Source organism: Buteo buteo, chromosome 3, assembly GCF_964188355.1.
Source record: "Buteo buteo chromosome 3, bButBut1.hap1.1, whole genome shotgun sequence".
In the NCBI taxonomy this organism is placed as follows: Eukaryota; Metazoa; Chordata; class Aves; order Accipitriformes; family Accipitridae; genus Buteo; species Buteo buteo.
Window position 1 is genome coordinate 8,905,638 of NC_134173.1, and position 26,878 is coordinate 8,932,515.

Genomic DNA, 26,878 nt, shown 5'->3' on the forward strand with positions numbered 1-26,878 from the left:
CTCCAGCTGTGGTAGGTATCTAGACAGGCTGTTTGAATTTGCCCTGGTAGTAATGATAGTATGCAGAGGAATGATGGTCCTGTTTTCTACTCATTGCTCTGTCACTTTTTTCAGGAAAGCATAATCTCCTGGTAAAATTTATGGTCACAGTATGCATTTTAGTGTTTATTTATGCTTTAAAATGAGGATAGTTAGCATATATTTTACAGGGTTCTGCATTAGGGTTCTGGTATGGTTTTTGTTCCAAAGAGGATGTTTACCTGCTCTAGAAATATAAACCTTCTTGTCAATCAATGTGACTAACATACGTCTGTCAAAGTCAATGATTTCATCAGCTACTGATGTGGTTCACAGTTGCTAAATCTGCTAAATTAGAGGTATAGCACTTAGGAGAGGCAAATATTCTTACAGAAATTCTACACCTGGCTGAGCTTTAGCCTTTTTTTCTTGTTGTGATTCTAGGACTTGAGCCTCCAAAGGACAAAACGATTATACAAGAGGAGCTACGCAAGATCTCCCTGCCTCTCTACAGCATCCTCTCTGCCCTCACCATCCTAGGAATGATAATGGCCAGTGCATTTCTGTTCTTTAACATCAAAAACAGAAATCAGAAGTAAGACACTCATGTTACTTCTATCACTACTGCTTTCATATTTAAATGCTATGTTTGTAGAGTCTGTCATCTACATATAGAGAGATATAAGGAAAATGTTAAAGCTGTGGAAAGATGATATTTTAGAACTATTTAATTGAAATCACTGTGTAATAAATTCACATTGAAATAGATTGTCTATCTGTTAAGACACTTTCTTTTATACTGTCTGGAAAGTGTAATTTTTTTATTTATGTTTGACTGTCTGCTATTAACATTAACCCTAGCTAATTAATCCATCAGTAAAATAGGAGGTCTTTTTACTAAACATTCAAAAACCTGAAACAATGCTAGACTTTATAAAACAGCAAATAGTGTGCATGCTTATAGATTTCATGGAGTTCTACAAGAAGGGTTATCTGTTTGCCTGGTTACAAAAAGCTCTTCTTTATTGCTCTAACAGCCTGGCAGTAATCTTTCCATCTTTAATGCACTATCACCTTTTGTCCATAGACTAATAAAGATGTCCAGTCCCTACATGAACAACCTTATTATCCTTGGAGGGATGCTTTCTTATGCATCTATTTTTCTTTTTGGTCTTGATGGATCCTTTGTCTCCGAAAAGACATTTGAAACACTTTGCACAGTAAGTAATTCCATATATTCTAGTTGAATATAGTCTTGCAGGAAGCTCTGTGAGAAATGCAAACAGAAAAGTTCAGTAGTTGCATGTCTCATTCCATTTAATCACTGATTCTCTTAGTTCTTTCCTGGGATATTTTCTGGGACCAAATTCTGAAACATGCACAAAGCTATATTATTATTACTAGTGAAAGCTTCAGGTGCATTGGGATTTGGCCTCAGACTAAAACAGTAGATGTACTTTCTTGTTTTGAAATTATATATATGAAGATTATTTATTAAAGGTTGTGTTCGTAGCATGACAACTAGTAACATCTGTGAAGCTACTACGTTTTCTTTCTAGATTCCATATTATTTTAGACTTCATGACTGCTGCTTCTCCAGGTCTTTTTACTCAGTCTTTTTGGCTGAATCTCCAAAGACTTCTGCTGCTATTTCCAGGCTACACTATAAATTCACACAAGCCTAGATCCATGTAGAATATATTCTAGTTAAATCAAAATAAGCAACTCTGAAACCAAATTAAATATGTCCACCTGGAAGCATGTAATGTCTTAATTGCTCACTGTAATATGCAGCCTGACTTACAGAGGCCATTTCAAAGAAAAGGAAAGAACTTCACTGCAGGAATATTCCTTCCAAAACCAATACAACCAGCATTTAAATTTATCAAATATTTTCTCCTCAAAAAATCCTAAGACTATGCTTGGCCCGTTGCCTAAGAATATCAGACTTACTCAGGAGTTATCTTCACTATGGTTTTGATCCTTCTTCAAGTCTCTAGGAAGTTGCAGTTCACAGCACCTTTTTTTAGGAGTCTGAATCTCTGATGTCATTATTGGAGAGAGAGAAACTTTACTTCCAGAGAATAATTCAAAGCATGAAGGTTGGATGCCTAAAGCTAGTTGGTGCAGATACATCCCAATGTTTCAACTGAAATCCTCCATACTGACTAGAACTATTATAGAAGTGAAATATCAGCTGATTTGCTCAGTTAAACCATTTCAAAACACTGGAGACCTCTTTAGTACGTGCCAAGATGCACTAGAAGATATAGTATAGGTGAACATACAGGATTTTCTGTGCAAAGTCTTAGCTTCCTTAGTCGGGCCTGGACACAGCTGTATTTTAGACACCTAAATGTTAGCAGCAAAAGAAAGGAGAAGGAGAGAATAGCCAGTCTTCCTACAGCTAGAGGGCAAATTCTCTATACAGCTGGTAGAAAGAGGTGCCTCAAAGGCTTCAAAAGGACAATCCTGTTCACCTCTCCCAAACTATTCTATAACTCTCTGAATACATAGGGGCCAAGAAGAAGTGGAAGATGCCAGCATCCATTTTTTATCCAGCAATTATGCCCTTTTTTTGTGAAACAGCTTCTAACAGAGCAAAATTGTCATTAGGAAGCCAGTTGCTGATGTCGATCCCCGCTTTTTTTTCACCTTCCATTGCAGAAGAATCTAGTGGCAGGAAGGGCAAATTTTAGGTCCTGATGTCTGCTCAGCCTTGAGGGGATTGTATTCAGAGCTCCTGACCTCACTGCCAGGCTGTAGGCCATTCTATGGCTAGGCTACAACCCTCCTTTTGAAGGAGCCAAGCAGTGCTGAACAGAAGGAAAGAAAGTGGGAACCAGAGCTACTTACCAGCATGGAGCTGTTCTAGAGAACAGGTTTGCACCCAGATGTAGCCATATAAAACTAAATTTAAGTCCTCCTTCAAATGTGAAACAGCTCAGTTTTAACTCTGAAAAATGTATCAACATCCAAAATCCTGTGCCTCTGAGCTAAAACATTTCTGCTATCTGATTTTTCTCTAATTTGCTTCTCAAAATGTAACCACTACTCTCACGTTCTAAATGCAGCAAAATTTAAGTGAGGGCTGCTTTGTTCTGTCTTATGCATCTCTTCTTTTTTTTCAATTTGTATCTGTCACATTATGTTAAGTCTCTCTGTCTGCCATAGAGGGAAAAATCTGGATGGGCACTTGAGTAAGATAACTACTTTATTTAACTGACCAATAAAAGAAAGGGGTGGGGGAGAATACTGTGTTCTTAAAGCCAAACTTTGATTAGGAATTATTGCCACATGCCTTAAACAGAGATTTATTTTTTTTAATGTAGTTAAATGTTATATCAACAGATCAGAGTGTGTGAAATGTCTTCCCAGTCTTGGTTTTCCAGGTTTTCAGTCCTGTAGAGAAGCATTTCTGAGTGTGCTTTCCTGTACATTGCTACCAATTTATTTTATGAATCCCAGCTGTGTCAGCAATTAGAATTATGCTCACAGATGCAAGAGACCCTTCAGAAGCAACCTATCAGGAATATTTTTTCAAACCTCCTGCTCATTAAAACAATTCTTACAAAACTTCCTCCTCCAATTATAATTTTTTCAATGGGATACCTTATGCTTCTCTTAGAAATCATCTTTACATGGCCACCATCAACTGTAGCAATGCACTTTGCTTCTATCTAGAAAACTCTGAAGTAATGCTGAGGAATGCATAAATATGGGACACAAACCCACTTTTCCGTTCAGTAACTCTTCTGTCTCTCCTCCTTTCTTCCCAAAACATCCACTAAGTGCTGGGTATAGCATGTACATTTGGCTCCATGTCATGAACATCCCTATTTCTATGTAGGCAATATGCTTAATGATTTCATAAGGACTACTTACAGATACTGGTTCTTATAGGATCAGGCCAGTACAAATCTCTCCTGATCATCCATTTCCTTGGAAATGCATGATTTTGATTACCCATTCTAGCCATATTAGAGATTAGTTTAAAATTCCCCTTTTATACAAGACTGTGGCTTACTCTTTAAAATGATCACTATTGCTCTCTACAACTACCTGAAAGAGGGTTGTAGTGAGGTGGGTGCTGGTCTCTTCTGTCAGGTGGCTGGAGATAGGACAAGAGGGAATGGTCTCAAGTTGAGGCAAGGGAGATTTAGGTTAGATATTAGGAAAAATTTTTTTACTGAGAGGGTTATCAAACATTGGAATGGGCTGCCCAGGGAAGTGGTTGAGTCACCATCCCTGGAGATATTCAAAAAGCGAGTGGACACGGCACTTCAGGACATGGTTTAGTGGGCATGGTTAATGGTTGGACTCGATGATCTTGAAGGTCTTTTCCAACCTAAATGATTCTATGATTCTATAAAAAGAACCAGCTACAATGGAGAGTGATCATAAAAAGCCAGTAAGCCAAAAACATGTGGGTATAACAACTACATCTCAGGCACAGAGAAAAGCCATGTCAATGAAGGGAGAGATTTTTTTTTTTGCAGGGAGGGAAAATTTTGATTCAACTTTTATAAGCACATGCAAAACTAAAAAGCTGTCATTAGTGTTATCCCCTCTCTAAGCCAAGTAATCACCCTTTTTGTCTTCTATATTCCAAAAGCAATTAGGTCTCACCAGAGTAGCAGTATATACACAATAGCAAGTTTATTTAGTGAGACATGTTATATACGGTATCTGTTTAATTTTCTGCCAGTTTTTTGACAACAGTTATAAGAGGTCCTTAAATAGTCCTGAGTCTACCCACAAAATTCAGGAAAAATGGTTTCCAAATTGTAGGTATTACATTCCAAATCTATTGTGTGCTCTTCCTCTATAGCACAGTGTTTGTAGCATTGTTTAGAGGGTGATGTGCTTTGCAGTCTCCGGTCTTTTTGACTTTCTGCAACCTACATCTACATATGGCATATGTTTTATGCTGTAATATTCCAAGGACACTGAAACATGATCCACAATTAAACCAGTAACACTTGAAATTTTCAAAGGATTTCTTTGATAAGTTGTACCACCATTTTCCACTCTGTAAGGCAGTGGTTGTAGGAGCATGTGGTATACAAGTCAATATGCTGAAACACAGAACCAAGTGTTAAATGTATTTGAGAGTCAGCAAAGCACTTTAAACATATGGTCAAATAATTTGCTGAATAGGGGTATTATATAAGTCTTTGAAATTATATAGTGTTGACTCTGTACTAGAGTAGGTAATCGGTTCCCAAATTAACTCATTTTTATCTTGGCATGCCCATTTCCTATATAAAAGTAATCAAGTATATTTAAATACACAATAATTTGTGTTCTTGTGGTAAGAATTCATAATACCAAATGTAGCATTATTTAGTTCCATATCAGAATTAGAGATTAGGTGTCATATTGTAAAACTCCAATTACATGGAATTAAAACTATCCAAAGCAGTGAATTCTGAGAAAGTGGTCAGTGTATTACAGAACCGTTAGATCATGTTTTACTTAATAGCAATGTTATTGGTTGTACAGAAAAAGGAAAAGCAGTATAATATTTCATTAAATGCATAGGTATGCCAAAGTAGAAAGTGCTTCAGATATGAGGGAAAGAATGAGAATGAGAATGATCTATCTTTGTTTTTAATCTCAGAATTACCATGGTATCATAGCAAAAAAGAAGCTAGAAGTAAGGGTGTGAAACAAGATGTGATGCCAACTGGAAAAATGCAAGGAAGTGGAAAAATAATTGAAAGCATTCATTATATGGAAGAGAGAGACTTGAAATTAGCAATGCCAGTGACATATCCTATGAATAGAATTTAAGCTGACATAGAGATACTTAAAATAGAGAGAATATTACATGTGATCATAATGTTTAGACTTCTGTAATACGTTCTACTGAGAATTTCATGCTTTACATTTAAGACGAGTAATGTCTTTGCAAATTGGAACTGCTACAGGATGAAAGGCTACTATGGCCCTAAGGAGGAGCATAGTCTGCTCTGTTATGCATCTCCCTCAAGTAGGTAAATAAAATGATGTTCATATTCACTGGATATAACTGATTAGGTTGGGGCTGCAACAAAGATTGTTTAAGTACTCCAGGTTGCAGTAAAATGCCCATAGTCTCCACACGGAAAGGTCTGGTGTGTTAGGTAGTAGTAGACTGAACAGCTCTGCTTCTCCTCAGTCCTGGTAGTCCTGAAGTGTCACAGCACTTTCTCCTAGAGAGTGTGCTGCACTGAGTGATTGGAGTGACAGGGGAAGTGGCAAATGATCCGTTTGGAATAGTTCAGTATAGGATTTACACTGTTCTGGGAAATAGCTATTCTGGAGACAGCAATTGTCTTCCAGTCTCCTTTATACTCCAGAGTTCTGCAAAGGTCTTACATCAAAGATAAGAGGACCTAAGTCTTGCAATTTATACAGTCACTAAAATTAAGCATATTTTATCTTTTTTATCTCATTAATTAGCATAATTGATATGAATTGCCAAACCCAGGCAGATACTCTGTGATTCCTGGTGATCTCACTGAGCCCTGTCAGTGTTTTGGCTTGGATGAAGTAAACAGAGTGCATGAAGGTTTCTGCACACCTGTGGTCAACGGTGCCCTCATCCATCCCAGATAGTGCTCAGGCTGTCAGATTCCAGTCAGTTGCTCTCAGCCATGATTCAGGCATTTGGAAACAGGCTTTGTACAGAAAGGAGGAACCAAACAGTGGGGTGGGGTGGAGAGACAGAAAGAGAGAAGGAAAGAGCAGAGATGCCACTGATAAAGTCCAGCTACCTACTGCAGTGTGTGTGACTATCCAGACTTTGTGGTTTTCTCAGACATCCTGAGAACATGTACATTCATGGCAACACTAGATGTTATAGACCTTATCTTCTCAAAAGTGTACTTTAAAATGTGGCCTTTAAATGTATCCAGATTGTCAGAAGCACTTAAGGGGGTTTTGGCTAATATTATTCTTAATTATGGATCATGAACACTTCTGATTCTGTGTCCTGTAGCAATCCGAATGGCAGGTTTTGTTGGGTTTTACTGATTTTTCATAGTCTTATGTCTTCACCACTAAGAGAACAGCTAGGCAAGCTGGTTGCACCTTTCCTTAGGAAACTCTGAGCCTGCGTGAGGTGAGGCTTGCAGGGTGGTAGGAGAGTGGAGAGAGACCCCGAAAACCACATCAAACAGAGACTGAGAGGCTGCAGTGAGGAGCAGGGAGGAAAAGCCAGGTGTGAGGTTATGGAACGGGTTCCTAGGGATGGGGGCAGGTTGCAGGATGACGCGGACACTGGGCAATTTGCTAAAACTCTGAAAGTTGTGGAGCTGGCTGAGAGCAGCTCTGGAAGCAGGGACTTGCCTTTAATGGTAAAGCAGGGAGAGGGAGAAGATGTATGAACCTTCTGTCTATTTATTTATTCCTGTTTTGTCTTCCCTTGCAACTTCGAGTTTTGTCTGTTTAACTACTGTTGGAGGAACTACAAGGAAAGTGTCTGGGCAGTGCCACCTCAAAGCTGTGGCTGTCTGTGTACCATGGGCAAGAGCCACTTGGACTAGACCCTATGTTACCAAATAACATCTAGCCTTGATATTTGGTTGGTAGGTGATGATGTGCTCCTTATTTGTACCCTTTATGCTCTTCAGGCATTGCCATAAATTTGGGGTTTTTTTCCCCCTTTGGACTTTATATTTGCCTAATTCTTTTCCTCAAATTGTTTAATTTTGGCCAGGAATTAAAAAAGCAACAGATAGACGCTCAGATCCTACTGAACTGCAAAAGGATTTGGACCTCTAATCCATTTCTTTGTCTCTGGAAACCATAGCCTTTGTTTGTATTTTTAGTCTGGCCTTTTTCATTTTGAGTGTATTCTTTAGTTTATTTCCTACTTAATTGTTTAGCTGTTAATTTTAATCTCCCTTTTCTGTATAATCACTTCCATAATTGTCCTCACTGTCATTCAGTCTGAGACTGATCTCACTCCTATTTAATTCAAAGGCAATTCTGTTACTGAGTTTAACATAAGCCTGATCAGCTTCTATTTTAGTAAATGACATTTTCTTGGGGGAAAAAAAAAAGTAGAGACAAAAGTTACAAGGCTGAAGAGATCCTTGAAACAAAATTATTTCGTATGCTGAAGCAAATACACCACAACCTTGCCAGACATTTATTAAGGCAATATTTTTAGAACATTTTGCCTCACCTTCAGTAGGACAACAGCCAGATTTTAAAGTCCCTTTATAGAATCAGGAGCAATTGTAATATCTTTTACACTACCCATGCATTAATTCGAAAAATGGTCTGAAATATATTAAGAAATCACTACAGGAGATCTCACAGCATGTGAAGAACCACTGTACTTAATTTATGTGAAAACAGCAGGATTCAATTCTCTAATGTTATTGCCACTTAGGTTTTACAAGAACTGTGCTGGTGCCACACAAATTCTAAAGAATGAGTTAAAAGTCATAAACACATGTCAAAAAAAGTTTGATATAAATGAGAAAAGTATGATTCAAATGGGTGAACTCATTTAATGGGGCCTGCCTGTGCTCCCACCGGGGATTTTGCCATGGTTAATAGAAGCAGGACTAAGCCCCAGTGAAAACTTGTTGAGATGATACATTTTTGTTCATCATCATTATCCTTTATGTCCCCAGTTTGCCAAGAAAAATAGAAGGTGCTTAATTTTCAAGTCATAAGTAGTCCACAGAAATCAACAGAATTGTCTGCTTAAAGATAATTGTGCTCTCCAGGGCTAAACCCACAGCATGGTTTATTCTCGCGTTTGTCACTTTTAAGTGCTTAAGTCTAATACAAAGATGCCACCAAACTGCTCAGCACTAATGTTCAGCTGCAGCCTAACCCTGTGGGCACTGCAGCTTCCAACCTGGTATGTGTGCAAAACTGGCTAATTATTGATATTCCCCAGATGAATCAGTCTCATAAACTAAGCTGGAGAGTGTCTGGAGTGTCAAGTCCTATGAAAGAAAGATTTTAAAGTTTTTATTTAAAAGAAACTATTAAAATTAAGGTCTTGAGATGGTTAAAAGGATGTTAAATCTGAATGATTCCTCTGCACGAACATAATCTAAATGTTTTGCTAATTGAAGAAGAAATTGTTAAAGAACCGAGCTGTCTCACTATCCCATTCAAATAATTGTTATTAAAAAAACCAGAAGTCGCCTGCAGAGGTGATAAGAAGTTTGTAGCTTTTTAGGCAACACATGGAAGTTCTTTGCGCTGATATTTGGTTTTCTTTATTCATCATCCCGAGTCTTTAATCCCATCTTCTTGTTGTTTGCTTGATATTGGCAAACTGGATTAGTATAGCAAGTTTAAAGCTGCAACATGAAAAAGGAGAATAGGTAGTATATTCAGTTCAGAAGGTTGGTATATGTTTTTTTCTTACAACTTAACAGAAGAGTAGAATACATCACTTTCTTGATCAACTGCACTTGAAATTTTTATTATTGCTTTCATGAGCTCAATACCTTCCCAGGCATTCCTTGTCAGCTCATGACTGTGTGGTCTTCTGAATGCATATGCAGTGGTGGTCAAATATGGGAAAATAATGGAACTTCTTTAAAAGTGAAACTTTTTACTATTCATCAATTCAGTCCATTTTTTATATAGATTTGTAATTGTAATAAAAGAAATTCAAATAAGATTGTTGTTTATCTGAAAGTTAACAGTACCTAAAATAGTGTTTTTGTTTGTAACCTTCATTCTTAGAGTATATAAACAAGGAGAGACTTTGACTTCTTTGTTCAGGATGTTTCTGATGCTTTCACCACTTACTAATTTCCCCTCACTAACTCATTGTTCACAGTCAGATGGATTCTTTTATTAATAATGACTTGTAATATCAAATAACTTTGTAGGTCTGTTACACAGAGATATAAATAGTAACCACTTCACCATTCACGTAACAAAATGATGGGAAAGGTGCAGATAGATTTGTGCAAAGATAGGAAAGAGCAGCATTCAAAATGTACGCTGGCCAGCTAAAGCTCAAGGTTGAGAGGAAATATGATTCAAATAGAAGTAACTTTATATAAGGCTCTTAAGCTACCAGTGCTTATTATATGCTGGAAGAATAGTCTTACTTAAAAAAATGAAGGATCTTTAGCACCTTATGGATAGGCTTAAAACAGAGGATTTTTGTTGCAGAGGGAAGTTGAAAAGAAATGCTCCTACAAGATAAAAGGAGGACCTTGTTCATAAAGGCAGTGACTCTTTAGCTGAACCTTACAATATTTATTTAAGCACCTTACAACATTTGTTTAAACATTAATATTTGACAGAGGTGGATTTTTGTTTGTTTTAAATAAGCATCATGTCTGTTCCAAGTCTGGAAAATGACCTGGAATGGTCCGTTTCTTTGTGGAGACACTTTTGGTGTTTGGTGGTCGTCAACTGTGTTGTCCACTAAATAAATGATATCTAGATTTTTCATTTGTCACAAGTAATGCACCTGTAAGGGCTTCTATCAAGTAATTTATAAAAAGCACAAACTCCAATCATGGGTGCATAGATAGTATTTTCAAAAATAGACCCTAAATCAAAATAATGTAGGAAGTATTAAGAAAAAAGAATTAGGAAACAACGTTTTAGCATCTGCCAGACATAGTTGATTGTTGTATACCAAACCATATTAACTCCTCTGACACTTGCGAGTTGTCTTTGAATGATAGAAAACAAAAAATTTGTAGGAGATATTCAATTAGTCAAAACATCTTATTCTCAAAAGAAGTAACCAAGAAATATAAGCAGATAATTGAAGGTATATCCTAAAATTCAGTGAAGGCATGAGGAATTTTGTAATGACCTAACCTTTTAAGAGAAAGATTAACAGTAGCTATTTTTACAAATTATCCTTCTATGGGAGCATAGGAATGTTTGGGGGCTTTCTGTCTAGTTTGGAGTAGGGATTTTAATGCAAGTTTTCCATCTTCTAAGGACGTGCCTTTCCTGCTCATTTGGTGGGTACTGGCAGGAGGGTGATCTTCCTCAGCTTATTCTGTTGAAACGCATCATTAAAAGCTTCCAACATTAGAGAATTACTGATTGATTGTGTAACAACATGGTCATGCTCTCCAATTATTGGTGTTATTTTTATCATGTTCTTTCAAATGAGTGGGATTTGGAGGTATAACACATTTAAGAGTATAAATGGGCAGATATATGAATTTCAGAGGCTTTTGCTGTTTTCTAAATTTTTAATTTTGCTGGCTGCATTAATGAATTATAGCAGACAAATTCGAGGTCATTTTCTTCAAAATTAAAAATTTATTTTCATCTGAAACTTACCATCTCATTCTTAGCAACAACGGTCTCATTTTGACAAATCTCCTGGTATGTTTAAGCTAGAATGTTTCTAATACAGTTAATAGTTATATTATTCTAATTTGCACAGTCCAGATCAGGAATACATAAAACTTTTTGAATCAAACATGCTAGAAATAACATTTTTCTGAATATCAGGTTAGAAACATATTACGAGCATAATTGAATTTATTACTATTCCCAAGAGGCAATTGCTGTTTCAGTGAGAACAAAACAGAGTCTTATTAGAGACATGAAAATAGCATGTATCTGTTTGCCAAATATATCACTAAACTGTACACAAAAGAGCTGAATGCTTATTAATAGCAGCAAAAAGATTGAATGCTAAGTATGGTTATCACAGCTCAGTTGATGCGAAGTCAAAAAAAGATGTAACTGGCTAATATGAACATGTTGATATGAAATGTATTTTTTAAATCACTCAGAGTTGATCTAACTGCGGTTTTACTGAAGTTATTAACATAATGTATGATAATGGACAATGAGCAAAGACTTGAAAAAATATTTAAGTTAAAAATAATACTTTGCTGACCTAAATATCTATTCCCATTTTCTTTGGTTATGGGTTTCTTTTTCAACACTGCATTCAAGTATGTCACCAAGTGGCAAAACTCACGCAGGTTGAATCTAATCGCCGTTGGTTTACTGGTTTTATTAACAGCAAGATTAACCAGCAATCAGTGAACTATAGGTTCATGGTCCATATCAGCAATGCAACAGATAAACCACAACATTAGATGCTAATAAAAAGTTAATATATACATACAAATACCTAAATGCTCTTCTATATGTAATCCCAACATTTTCTAATAAACACACACACTGAGTCACATGCAGACACCTCCCGCTCACCGGACGCATGGGTTACCAGCACACCCTTTCTTCTGGGGGTGCAGGTTCCTCTATACACACCCGTCCTGCAGGAGATGTGGGCTCCCTAAGTTTGTGTGCGTCACTGCAACCTGGCAATGCCCACGCTGGTGAGACAGCACCCCTGAGTTCACACTTGCACACTCGAGGTGCGTGTCCCTGCGTGGTGCACAGTGTTATCAGTTTTGGGCATACGCCCTCTTAAACAGTTTTGGGTGGCCATTTGTATACGTTCTTCTTTGCCAAGACCCAAGGTGCCAGTTCTGTGTGTACTTCTCTCTCACTAATTCACCATTATTGACCATATGTATCTTATTTCTTTATTTATTTTAAGGAACTGTACTCATTTTATGTCTCTTATTGCTTTATCAATATTTTTTGAGTGAGTCATATTTTTTTCTTTTCTGCCTTGATATCCAGTCACTAATGATTACTAAAAATCAGAATTTCTATTCCACAGAAAATTAGGAGAAAAAAAAAATCATGTTTTGAATACAAAAATGGAAATTCTGAAGACGTCTAGAAAGGCAAAAACTAGATAATGTGTATTTAGAAGTGAAACATTTAGATCATTCCTAATATTTATCTTAGAACCCAAGTTTTGCCTCTTACTACACCACCTAGGTTCTCATCAATATGCATGTCCTAAAGTCAAAATTTAAAAATCCCAAACTCTCCAGAAGTCAGATATGAAACTAGGCTGGTTTCCAATGAAAAACATTGCCTTTAGGTCATCTAAAGATTTTTTCTCAAAATCTTTTCTCAGAATGTCCTGGTTTCCTGGTTTCCAGCTCTACTGGCCAAGGATGCGTGGCCAACATGGCCAAAAGAATGCTGGCTTTCCCTTTTTCTACCTTTGCCTTCTCTGTCTTTAGCCATTGTCTCTCCCCCAGTTTTTCCATCTGCAATATACAGTGCATTTTATTTTTTACTTCTTTGTTTGCTTTTGTGCAGTCTCCCTTTTTGACAGCCGGCCGATGTGGAGTCTCTAGAGGGAGGAGGAGATTGTTCTTCCTCCTTGTGATTTCTCAGGCTCTCAGATTCAGCTGTAGGCTTCCAGCTCCCTGCTGTGCCTCTCGCATGGTCTTCCACCTGCTACGCTCTCTAGTCCTTGGTCCCTCTTTGGGGAAGAAAACAGTCTGTTCAGGGCAGAAAAGCTTTCAAACAGCCAAACCTCCAGGGTAGCAAAAAGAGAAACTTCCAAGGAGTTAGAGGGGGCTGTGCCGAACTTGCTACAATTCTGAAATTCACTGGCTTAGCTGAAACCAAGTCTGAAAGTGAGGACCTACCTACAAGGATGCTATGAGCAGGTGGGGAGTTGCACAAAAAGCTTTTGTAACTTGTGTTCAGTCCTCCCTGGTCAATTTGAGGTTTTTCTATTAAAAAAAAAAAAAAAAAGAAAAGTCATTCTAGTTTTTTACTCTAAAGACATCATGTCTTTTTTAGTTTTAAAATCTTCTGGTTTTCTCTGGGAAGCTCAGTATGAGGAAAATGTCTAGACAGGTCTATGTCAAAGCTGTGGCCAGCTCAGGGTCCCATTACTCCATCATTCTATGTAAACTCACCATCTCCTTTTTCTTAGGCCCATATTGCAGGTATTATCTTTGATTCAGGTCTTGTCCTTGAGGTCTGCCCACCAAGGCTATGTTCCTGTCTTGCTATTTTTCCCTATGTTATAATTTAAGGTCAGTTTTTCTTATCTTTCCAGAATTGTCAGGAATTCTCATTAAGTGATGCATACCTCACTGTTGTAGTTTAACCGCAGCCAGCAACTAAGCACCACGCAGCTGCTCACTCACTTGCCCCCCACCCGGTGGGATGGGGGTGAGAATCAGAAAAAAAACCACAAAACCCTTATGTGTTGAGATAAGAACAGTTTAATAGGACAGAAGGGAAGAAACTAATAATGATAATAATAACAATAATAAAATGACAATAATAATAAAATAATTGGAATACACAAAACAAGTGATACACAACGCAATTGCTCACCACTCGCCAACCGATGCCCAGTCAGTTCCCAAGCAGTGATCTGTCCCCGCCCCAGGCCAACTCCCCCCAGTTTACATGCTGGGCATGACATCACGTGGTATGGAATATCCCTTTGGCCAGTTTGGGTCACCTGCCCTGGCTGTGTCCCCTCCTGACCTCTTGTGCCCCTCCAGCCTTCTTGTTGGATGGGCATGAGAAGCTGAAAAATCCTTGACTTAGTATAAACACTGCTTAGCAACAACTGAAAACATCAGTGTGTTATCAACGTTCTTCTCATACTGAATCCAAACCACAACATTATACCAGCTACTAGGAAGAAAATTAACTCTATCCCAGCCAAAACCAGGACACTTGCATAGTGCAATTTCCTCTTATTTAGTCTGAATAACATTTCTACTTCTCTGTTCGTTTCTGTTCAAAATGTTGCTGTTAGTATTAGCTCCCCGGGTACTTTTTATAGTCTCAGGCTCTTGGTTGCCTCCAGTAATTCTTTCCTCTGTCTGCACAGAACACAATAAAAGTGAAAATAATGCAGAATATTGTAACAGAGTTGTGTTTTTATATATGGCAGAGATTGTCAGCATCCAGATTTGTTATACTTGGAGAGGGGATGGAAGGTGGGAAAAAAAAAGCAAGCAAGCGATGAATGAGACAATTCTGAAATGCCAACATTTTTGTCAAGTTCTTTGAATATTTTTTTCTCAAGGTCTTAAGAAAAAAGTTGGCTGAAATGATGATGTCCACATTGTCTACTGAAAATTAAATGGCTTTGTCTTTTTTTATATATATATTTTTTTAGGTCCGAACATGGATTCTTACAGTGGGATACACAACTGCATTTGGAGCAATGTTTGCAAAAACATGGAGAGTTCATGCGATTTTCAAAAATGTAAAAATGAAGAAAAAGGTGAGGGGAAGTAATCTCTTTTCTTGTTGCTCTGTTAATAGAATTTTCTAACTGGTTTGCTACCTTTCCTGGATGGCCATAGTTGTGCTGACTCTGTTCTTGTGTCATGTTCAAAGATCCTGAATGGTTTGACACTGGGGCTTTCTTGGTCTCCTTTCTAGTCTCTGAGAGTTGGAGTTGAGCATCAGCCCTTCAGCCTTTATAACGAGAGGTAGACAGTGGAGATGTCTGTAAAGTGAATTCAGATCCTCACTCTTATTTAGTATGTTGTTTCAGCATCCAGAGGTCTCCTTCTGGTAGATTCACAGCTGTTATGAAATGTTTTCTGTATATGTCTGTTTGGGACACAGGTATTACACACAAGCTTCTCATGGATTGGTAGGAGGAGGCAAGAGAAAGTGCTGTTTATACAGCTTTCTAGTTCTAATTTTGATTGAAATTGCATAAGCTTCCCTAAGACTGATGGGAATTGAACCACAGTAGTTGTCTCTGGTGTTTTTGGTACAGCACATTTTCTGTAAACAATTAGGCTCAGCTTAGGAGTGGTACAACACATCATGTATGTATTGTTCATTTGATATTTTTCCTGTGGAGCTTCTTTTCATGCATAGAGTGCTTTTAATCAGACAGTTTTATTTCAAAATAGGAAGACTGGTTAACAGAAATGATTTTGATGGAAAAAACCTTAAGAGAAATGTGCATGAAACAGAGAAACAAATTTAATATTATTATAAAGTGAGAAGTAGTCCCAAATGCAGTTCCTATATGCAGCTGAATAAGTTTATTCTAATAAGTGGTACAGGGTCATTTACACCCAAAATAAATAGAACAATATCCCAAAACCTCATCAGATTCCTCTGTTTGTTTCCCTCCGTGTGTGGTCATGGAAGAGCTGTATTTTTGTTGTTGTTATTAGTACTGTGTTATTTTTTCCACAGTTGCAGCATGTAGGGAGTTGCTGTCACCACAAGATACACTTTTCCATAAAAAGGTTTGGACTTTAGATAGACAGAGAGAGAATTAACTCAGTTTCTAAGAGGATTTATGTCTCACGTTATTAATGAAATATGTGCCGTGGCTGGAACTGGACCTAGCACTCTGGCACCTTAACAACACAACCATCTAGGACTTCCCTCTACTATTCGGCCATGTCAGGTTTGCTTAAATGTTTGTTCATTTAATCCCAAATATCAGTCACTGTAAAGAATAATGAAGAGTAAATAACAAATATCTTAAAACTAACTAAAATTGTAAGAAATTTCTGTATGAGAAACAGGATACTCTGGACAGAGGGAAGTGGAGAGCACCCTTTCTGCATCTGTGCAAAGAGCCCACCATAATGCAGCAGTTTATGCTACCAGAGTCCAGTATATATTTTTCAAGGATCTTACACTTCCTGCATTAAAGATTTTTAACCAAAGCTCAGCCAGTATTTTACCTTCTTGAAAAATGAAATTTTATCTTGCAAATATGTTTATTAGTACAAAACTTTGTAAATTAGTGAAGTTACACAAGATACTGCCAGTGTAACACATAAAAGCACTTACTTACTAACCTTTGTTATCCCAAGAATTTTATCATTTCTACAATACATACTCTTCCAAATAGGAATGAACAGGCACTTCAGTGGACTGTCACTAAGTATTTGCTTTATTCTTTTTTAGAAAACCTTTCTTTTTAGAGCTTCAAGTTGCTATTCAATATTAAATTTCACTGTCTGTTGATTAAACATAATCCTCAAATTCTATATAGTGCCTGTTCTTCAACAGGCCCATCAACAACTGCAAATTGCAATTGTTTATTCACAGCTGGATGTTAAAAATTATTTAAGATCAGTTAAAAAGACACTGGCCAGTATAAGGGAGATAAACTTTCAGACATCTGGATGCTGACCAATGAGGTGCTTCGCTCTGAGTGATACTGAAAACATCAAGGCTATTAGGGCACCTTATTCAATATTCTGAAATTAAGTAAATATTGCATTTTGTTCTGTAAACTTTAAAAAATGGCTGTTCCACAGAATTATCTTGGTTTGCTTTATTTGGATATACCACACCAGAACACAAGCATAAATCATAAAAGACAACAGTTTTCTTAATGCAAAACAAATTAGCTCTCCATGACAAATGTTTAGTAGTCATATACTTTCTGTCTTTGATTTGCCAGGATAGATAAAACTGTTTTTACAAGTTGATTGAAAATCATGCCATTCTTTACTTATGTCTTACAAGGACATTTCCATTTTCAGCAGATGTAGTTTACAGACAAAGTATTTTGTATCTATGGAAGCACAGACAATAGAAATTTTCACAAACAATGTCTAAACTGACAGATAAACAAAGGTAGTGCTGCATGAAAAAGCACATTAATGTTTTTTGAATTAGCTGTGCCATGACAGAGCAGACTGGAGTTTCAATACAAGGAGTACAAAGTTCCGAAATTATTTAAGTACTGTGGATCCTATTCATTTGTAAGAGCTTCAGTTTCCACCTGTATATGACAGTAAAATCTGACATTTAGGTATACCACTCCTGCCTGTCATCCTGAATATTTTCATCAGGAAAATTTTCCAAACAGTGAAGTTTCTTCATAGAGTGGAAGAATCTCTGTGCAGCTTTTGAAAATATTGTTTCATTCATTTCATGGAAATAGGTATTAGGGAAGGGAGAGAAGAGTATGATGAGTGAATCTATTTATCTTCATCAGATAGGGCAAGCTTACTTCCAAACTTTTACTGGACACTTAAGTATACAACAAGGCTTTGTGAAGAGAAGAGTGGATTTCTGTCTCATTGTGAGAAAATATATAGAATTTTAAATAATAATACACTATAGCTCCATTTTAGTACAGTTGGAGAGTGGAACTAAATGGTTTAGAGTGTCTTGAATTAGCTGAAGATTTTTGTTAACTTCTGTTTATGAAGCTCTCAAAAATCTTTTCTTTTCACCCATTTATACATCCACTCCTTTGTTACTGGAAAAAAATAAACAATAAAATTCAGAATACAGTTCTTCTGCTATCAGGCTGCTAACTGACAAATTTTGCAAGATTCCCAGAGCTCTTACCATCTTTGAACTTGCTAGGGCTCAAAGGAAGCAAATTAAAAATGTATTAATTTTAGCTGGGTCTGAAACAGAGGGGTGCAAGGGAATCAATTTTTGTCAAATGGAAATGACAAAATCAGTAAGGGGAAATAAATTATTTTTGACTTTTAAAGAGGTTAGTAGAGATAATGGAAAGTAAAATAGAATTAGTACTAAAAATAACTGTAACACTTATAATTGAGGTGCAATTCTGGTTTTGATATGTCTCCCTTCTCTTGGTTTGGGCAGCAGAATATCTTCTGCTCAGTGAGGGGTGGGGACTGCTTTTATGTTTCCATCCCCAGCAGGAGGACTGGCAGTGGATAAGACGAGAGAGAGGAGAATATCAGTGGCAGGAGAGCATGTGGTGTCCTGGGGAAGCTTAGCTAGCTGAACCATTTGAAGAAGCCAGCCCTTCTGGTTAAAATTTAGAAGGTTGTGAAGCTGTCCTTTTTGATAGGAACTGAACTGTCTTAGGTTTTAGGGGGCATTAAAGCAGTCCTGCAATGTCCTCCTGCACAACTCCAGTATGCCAAATAAACACCATTCACTTTTGACAAATACCGTAATAGTAACAAATTCAAAGCAGTAGTATTTAAAGCCTCCATAAGCTTTATATATTGTGCTTCTACAAAGACAAGTATTTGACTGTTTGTAGGTGAATGCAATGAAGCATGATGATCTGGGTCACAACGTTGCTTGTTGCAGTTTGTATTTGAAAGTAGAGTACTTCTTGGTTGACATTGCTATGATAAGCTTGTCTTACCGTTAACATAGTACATTCTAGCTCTGTCTATTTGTACTTAATCCTTTAACTGTGACATCAGGGGAGGGATGTGTCATGTTTAATTTTCACTGAAAATATTGCCAGTGTACTCAGTTATTACCACCGCTGTGGACTCCTGGTGGCATATGTCCTGATGTTAACAATATTGTTACCAGGTAAATACAGAATATAATTGCACAAGGGATGCATAACAGCATCTTAAGACTTGTGCTGCTAACATTATTTTACTCATTGATGATACTTCACGAGCTTTTCTCTGTTCTTAAATTTACTATGTGACTATAGAGTTCTCACAGATGAGAAAGGATTAAAGAGCTTAACAAGTATTGAGAAAAGTTATTGGTACTATCACAGGGTTAGAAAGCTACAGCCAACCACAACAGAGAAAAATGACTTACCAGTCCAACCTGACTTAGGTATGCCTGTCAGGCTGCAGTCTGGCAAACTTATTTTCTTACATTCAGCCTACTAAGTCCTTAAATGACTTCTGAAGAGACCTGTGGCCTTCATGCATTGCAGAGACGGATAGGAGATTGTACACCCTGCTTTGTTGAGACTAGCGTGGGGAAGGGAGGCTGGCGCTGCAAGGGAACCGCGGGTCCAAGAGGTCAGGAACAGGGAAGAGACCGAGAATGAGAAATCGGGTTAGCTGCTACGCGCTTCAGAGGGAACAGGAGCCTGTCTGGTTAAAAGAATAGGGAGAGGTTTGGATTAAATTCCCGGAGAGTTAAAATAGTATTGAGAGCCAGCAAAGAGTCTAATGGGACAGGGAGGGCTCTAAGAAGTGATCAAGAAAGCTCAGTATAGTGGAACGTAGGGCCTGGGTTTGGGATTCAAGTGGCAAATTCTAGTTGAGGGACTAGGTCTGGTTTAAAATTAGATTAAGATTGACATTAGAGGCAAGATGGCAGGCCTGAAAATCAGCGACATAAATTGGGAAAGGAACATAGGAGTGGGAAAGGAATAAGAGGCAAGAAAAAGCTGAAATTAGGACTGGCCAGAATGGTTGCACAGGAGTATGGACAGAGCATAAAAACTGAACACAGGATTTTAGAGTTTCACTGTTCTTTTTTTATTACTATGTATCTGTAGAATCTACAGGCAAAATACATGCCTTGTTTTCCTGTTATGCTGTTGTACAGCTCATGATAGCTACTAGTTACTCTTTTAGCTCAAGCTGATGAGGTATGCAAAGATCTAAAGGTTCCTTTTGCTGATGCATGCAGCTGTCTCTATAATTGAATTCTCTTTCTTTTAATTTCCTTTAAAAATAATGGGCTCATGAAAATGTTAAAAGGCTTATGTTGTGGCTAAAAAGTCAATCATTGAAAACCTACAGCTTGCTAAGATCTCTACAATGTACGTTTATTTCCCCAATGTGCAGTATCAGGACACAAGTGCAGCCTTAGTTTTCTACAGGATGCCAATGTCATGGAGCAGACACGGTGAGTCTGCTCTGGGCGTGCAATAGGACTGTATAATAAAAAGAGGCAGTTTTCTGTTGGAATCTTTTTCACTTAAACCAGAAAAAAAAACATAATGAAAAAGGCAGTAGGAATTCTGAGAAAGGTAATCTCATTTATAAGACAGTTGAGTGACAACATGGAGAAAAAATAATTAATTGCTAGAATTATTTGTTATGCTTTAGAAATCTCTCTGAGCACGGTTTCTGAGGAGGATAGCACTTGTATGATTCCCTGGTTTTGAGAGGCAAATTTATTACCTGAGTGAAGCCAAGCAGGAATTCTCGAAATTTTTAGCTTGTTGTCTTCCCACTCCATTTCTTAACTCAAGTTTGGCCAACCCACCCCTAATTCGTATACATCATGGTCCATACACTGAGACACATGGAAGACTGGAAGGGGTAAGAGACCATCCGCGCTCTTTCTGGGGTTGCTCTGAGCAGCCCCCAGTCCTGACCTGTCCAGTCGGGGTGGGCAGCGGCTGGCTGCGTGCTCTCACCCCCTGGTACCAGCTGCAGGGAAGCTGTCAGTACCTGCAACTGCACAGAGATCCCAGGGGGAAAAAAAACAGAGAGAGGAAAGCAGCTGGAGGCCACGCGCTTATGAGCTTATGTGCTGCTGCCTTCTCCTCACAACTTGTCTCTGTTCATTGCTATCTCCATCCCTCATTTGAAAACCTCTGCGAAAGGGTTTATAGGATGAGTGTGATCTCTAGTTATGAACTTTCCTACAGGTTTTTCAAGCCACCTGTGCAATTTAGAATTTATTACAATCTATAATCTTTCTCACTAAAAGTCCTAAAGAGGTTTTAAAAAAGATTCTCATTATCTTAATAATTTAAAAATAGATGAAGCAAAGTTTTCCAGATTATATTGACAGAGGGTTTAGGTCAGAACCTCACAAGCCATGTCATATTTACTCACTTAAATGCCTTTGTAGACGTAGTTCTGTATTAGCATAAATGTGGGTCATATTACCTAATCACTTCTTTCTGTAACTACTGCTATAAAATATTTTTCCAGGTCAGTTTTCAGACTGTAAGTATTTATACTTTTTCAGGATGTTTTTTTCAATCTAGCTAGAGCTTTTTGTGTTTATAACAAAAAGCTATATGCTGGATTTCCCCTAGGATACACATGTATTTCACTAAGTATATATAAGAGATTGTAAGTCTGAAAAGGAGATGTGTCAGGATCCAAAAATTTGCTTTGGGTAACCATACCAACAGTACAACAATCTATTAGGGACCATCTGCTGAAAATGAACTAGCATATGGATACCTAAAGAAATGTTCAGCATTATTGTTCAGTCTTTGAGAGTAAGAGAGAAGGCAGCAGTTTGAAATTTGCTTATGTTTGGGATTTTTTTTTTTTCATTATGAATATTAACCACTGGACCAAGTAATCCGTGATACTTACAGTGCAGTGTAAATTATTCAGGTATAGCTTCATGGGTTATTAATATACAGATACAGTACTTCCTAAAGCGATATAAGTGGAAACTAAATTATTTTATCTTTTTGTTTTCCCCAGATAGCTATAACTATAAATTTTAAGTCCGAAGCTTTGAAAATAGTCAGTGTAATCCTAGAATCCATATTTAGATGTAAAATAAGCATCCTGTTTTTCGTAAGAGCTGATCAGCCAAAATGCCAGTCAGGGAACAATAGGAATCACATTTCTAAAATTTCCATTCATATAAATATGGATCGGGAAGCTAAATCTCAAGCGCCTGTCACAGAACGAAGTTGAGCTAATGAACTGTACATCTAGGAGAAAAATCTGCTTTTGAAGTAATTCATGTATGTAAATTTCTGCATGGTACAGTTTGATAAGGCTAAACCTCAGTAGCAACGAAAACAATGAAAACTGTGTGAAATGTAACTGCTCATAAATGGTGCTACAGCCATAATTTCTATGTATTATGAGACTAATGGATGACAGAGAAATAAAGAACATGTCGCTATACAGTACTAGGCAATTTATTCCTGAATAGCTTGAAATTGGATTGTAAATGTAATCAAGTGCATTGATGTCCCCAGCTATTTGGTAACGATGTAGTATGCTTTCCCACAGAACTGTTCATTAAAGAAAATATTAAAGTCTAGGTATTTTAATGTTATCTCAAACAAAATCAGAACATTTCTTCCAGTCTATTCACATCCTTTGTGCACTTTTTTCCTGACGATTGGGATCCCTTTTAGCTCTAAAGATGAGAATTCACAGCCCTGGTAGAAATTCCTTCACACTTATGGCCCGTGAAATCTTGGGCTCAGCAAATGCATTTCTCTCAAAGGTGAATTTGACCTGCTGTGTTGATGGGATATGCAGTTCTCTCAAGGCAGCATACTTTGCTTTACTTATGGTAGCGAGCAGAAGTTGAGGTTTGTTTCTAAGACTGTTCTGCAAAACATTGTATAGTAAGAATGGTTGGTTCTAATGCTGTCAAGTCGTATTTCTTTAGTGCCATTTTGTTTTTTAAGGCTACAATGTTTTTCATTTTTGTCCTTTCAAAAGAGTTTTGTGAAACTAGCAATGTTAATATCACTCTGTGTGTTCCTTATGGTTGGATTAGCAATGTTAGGAAAACAATAATCTCTCCAATTCTCTAATGCATTGTAGCCATAATTGAGGCTCAGGCTTTCAAAGATGAGGATTTTTATAATTTTTTTAAGCTGTCACTGAATCCCTCTCCTTCTCTAACCTCTGTAAACTTTCTATCTTCTCCTCCCCCTAGGGAGCATCCCATGAGGATGTTCCCCTTTCTTTTATATGAATTGGAAAAGGGGAGAGATGTCTTCTAATCAGATTAGCTTCTCCTGGCAGCAAGGCATAGAGTGAACACATCCACGTTTGCAATGCAATTATTGAGAGGGTGAGTCTGCCCAAAGATGCTCTGCAGTTATCCTGAGCATGAGTCAGCAAAGAAGACACGTTCTAGAAATATGTGCTTTAGCAGGCTAGTGACTGTAGCTATTTAATTCTTAAAACCAAGCTTTCCGATCATATCCAATTGTCCATTATTATCAGTAGTACCACGCACTCCACTGTCCTGGAAAGTAGTAAAAATCATCAGGTTCTCAGACTGCAGGGGTCACAGTAGATCCTTATAGAAAACAAATTTATTTTTTAATTTATAAGTAGATATACAAACCTTTCATCAAATTAATCAAAATATCTCTAAAAGGGTAAAATGTCCTAAGTTTAGTTTTTTACTACCGGTGACTTACTGGTCAAAGAAGCTTACTACTAGGAAATATGCTTTTTAAAATGTTAGCATTCAGTCATTAAAACTAATGTAATTGCAGTGTGAAAAGTGTTCCCATTACTAATCATAGAACCTATTATAGGAAATACTCATAATAGCTGTTGAAAAAAGCATTGTGGAGTTATTGGGAACAATGCATAATGTGTTTTCAATAGTCCTTTTTTCTCATTCCATTACACGATAGAAATTAAGAATAGCTCTCTAAAATATTAATGACTTTAATAACTGAAAGATAGATATCTGCCTCGGCCCACGTATGGCAAAGTTCACCTATCTACCACTGACTCTGCATCACCAACCTCCTGACACCATCCCATTTGTGCTGGCCCACCACATGTAGGGGAGCAACCCTAAGGTGTCTATTAATCATACTGAGAGAAAAGAAAGGGTAGTTTATGCAATGGAGAGAATACCCTGAAGGCAAGCTTAGGAGTGGTTATATGGTCCCTTTTTCCAGCCTTGCAGACTTTATCATACCATTTTTTCCCCCCAAACTCTGTTATTTTTTCTCTTTCCCCTCCAGTTCAGAGGGAGGACTCCTATCAGCATGATTTCTGTATGTACCACGGAGAAGAACATTGGGTTTCAGATTTCCGAGGGCTTCAATAATTGCTGTCAGTGCTATTCATTTAATGGAATAAGGTCTAGGAAGCTTCACAGAGGGATTCTTTAAAGAGGGTTTCTCTCTACAGATTCCATCCCAGGAGTCTGGGGAAGAGACAACTGAAAAAATAGTTACTGAATAGCATTAAGTGTTTATCCAGCTAGTGCCAGAAGGCAAGGGACAGATCTGTCAGCTAGACTAGAAAGGGTTGATCTACAGAAGAGAAAACAGAATTGCCTTCTTAAACAGAAAAAAACCTAAATTTTCAAGGAAAAAGAAAATATATATTTATCTCAAAACCTATAAATAGATTCAAAAATACTCCTGGCCTTGCTATGTTTCTATGAATTCAATTAAAAAAAAAAAAACAAACCAAACCAACTGAACAAACAAACCACCAAGATTTGGCTAATAGATCTTCCTTTAAATTTAAAGATATTTTATTCTGACAAAGGGAGGTGAAATTCCTGGTGACAAAGAAAGTAACTCTGAAAGAAAGACAGAACTGTTCAATCCATACTAGAAAGCTATTTGTGGAACTCAGAGAGTACAAAGCTAATGGTGCATCCTGGAGGAGAGGGTAAGTCTTCATATGTAAGACTCTGTTCTTGGTTTAGAATGGAGTTCAGCTTTAGGTCCATGTCCTATACATTTGCAGAGTTGGTTTGTAATAAGTAAGAAATAACAAAAAGTTTTCCTTAGCCTTAACTACAAAAAGCAAGCCTAATGTTTAATTACTGTTGTTTGCCAAATTGCCAGGTGACCCCATAAACTGGTTGAGGATAGGATCCTGCAGGGCACAATGGATGTGCTTTAGAAAGCAAATGAAAAAATGCCCCACAAAAGGTCTGTGGAATAATAACCAAATGGATGGTTGAAGTTGCTGTGGCAGAAAATCCCCACAAGTTTCATGAACAGAAGCTTCACCCCAGAGCTTTAGACAGATTTTATATCTCCTGTCATCAGACCGCAAGGTCCCTGGAAGTTAATGACTTTGATCTTGAACTTGTCTTAATGGTCACAAGTTATCAGAAAAATTTTGATTTGCTCATACAGTGATGTTGCTGAGAAGAAAATGGCCTACCAGTTTCTGTTCTGAGTGAATTTGTTTTGAGGACAGATAGCTTCATATCCAGATATATAGTCCAGACTGGTAGCAATGGCATTTATAACAGTGGGCAGATCTGCCAGGATGAGACAGATTCACCTATCCAATCACAGATGGTAGAAAATATTACTCACAGATGCTGCTGTATGAGAGCTTGGCTTCAGCGAGGAGCCAGGAGCAGTCACAAAAATTGATTTTATTAGCTACCCTGCATTTCTCCCGAGGCTGATTTACTGTATGCTAGAAGGAAGATGAAAAGGGAAAAAATAAGAATCCTCCTCTGAAAGAAGAATGATAGATGTGATTGTAGGGAGCCCAGTTGCTCATGACTTTCTTTTGTCAGACAGAGAAACTGTTGGATTCACAAGATCTGAGTCAAGACTCCTTCAGTGCATCTGGTGTTTCCCAAGGAGTGAATGTACTGAACTTAAGGAGTGCTGGTGGGTGGGAGTGATGGCTGGGGAGAGGGAAAGCTGGGCTTCCTGAGGGTGGAGGGGGGAGATCAGCAAGCCTCTTAGAAATGCTGCTAGTGATATACCAACGGCATTTCTCAGAGCAAATTTATGTTAGGACAAACTGCTAATCACTGGCAGAAGTGAAAAAATAATTGAATCTCAACGTCTCGTTCTGAAAAGCGAGCGTTTTGGTGAAGAGTTCTGCTTCAGAGCTGCGTTACTGCAATGGTTTTGCCAAGGACGGAGCAGGGTCGTGATGGGTGTGTGGCAGCTGCAGGAGCCCTGCTCTCAGCCCACTCACCCCGCTTGCAGCACTGGTAGCGCTGTGTTTTGCAGTTCTGCTCATTACAGTAGCGCAGATCGCTTCCTCAGGTTGTCTTATGGGCTTTCTTCTGCTCGCCTTCCTCCCGGCTGTCTGGCAGAAGTGAGTGATGAATAATACCTGCTGCCAGTGACAGCTGCTGTTATGCATCTCTCCCCTTCTGTCCAAAAAAGGACCATTCACAACGTAATGCAGGAAAAAATACTCCAAGAGGTATTCAAGGAAGAGCTCCACTGTTTGCTGTATTTCTGCTTTTATTTGTTCTAGTAATTACCTGCCCAAAAAAACAGTTACCAAACTTACATGTGAACTAAAATACAAATATTGATCTGCAGTAGTGCAAGGTCAGGTACAAATAAAAGATGCACAAGAGCAAGGAAGGGTGGTTAGCAATGTGATCCTGAATAGGAAGTGTTAATATGAGATTTCTTCTGACCCTGTTAGTGAGCGGATTATCAGTATTACTGCTTTTAATAGTATCCTTTCACTCTTTTGCTTCTGGCATTGCTGTACCAGTTTGATTAATATTGCCAGGTGTTGGTAAACCTGCATCTAATGCAACCCTACTTTCAATATCAATATAGTCCATATAAATTTGGAAGACAGTGGGCTAGTTGTCACATGTTTTACCTGTCCTAGGTAAAATGTTCACTAATTTCCTTAGAAAGATAAGGTAAGGC

The 26,878-nt window shown here is 37.8% G+C and overlaps 1 protein-coding gene across 1 annotated transcript in view; it reads left to right on the forward strand.

The window, feature by feature from the left end:
• GABBR2 (gamma-aminobutyric acid type B receptor subunit 2) overlaps nt 1-26,878 on the forward strand; it is a 484,603-nt gene that overhangs the window by 314,885 nt on the left and 142,840 nt on the right. The window contains exons 10-12 of the mRNA XM_075024282.1: nt 463-613; nt 1,106-1,238; nt 15,002-15,109. Of these exons, the coding sequence (XP_074880383.1) occupies nt 463-613; nt 1,106-1,238; nt 15,002-15,109 (392 nt within the window). The remainder of the gene's footprint in view (nt 1-462; nt 614-1,105; nt 1,239-15,001; nt 15,110-26,878) is intronic.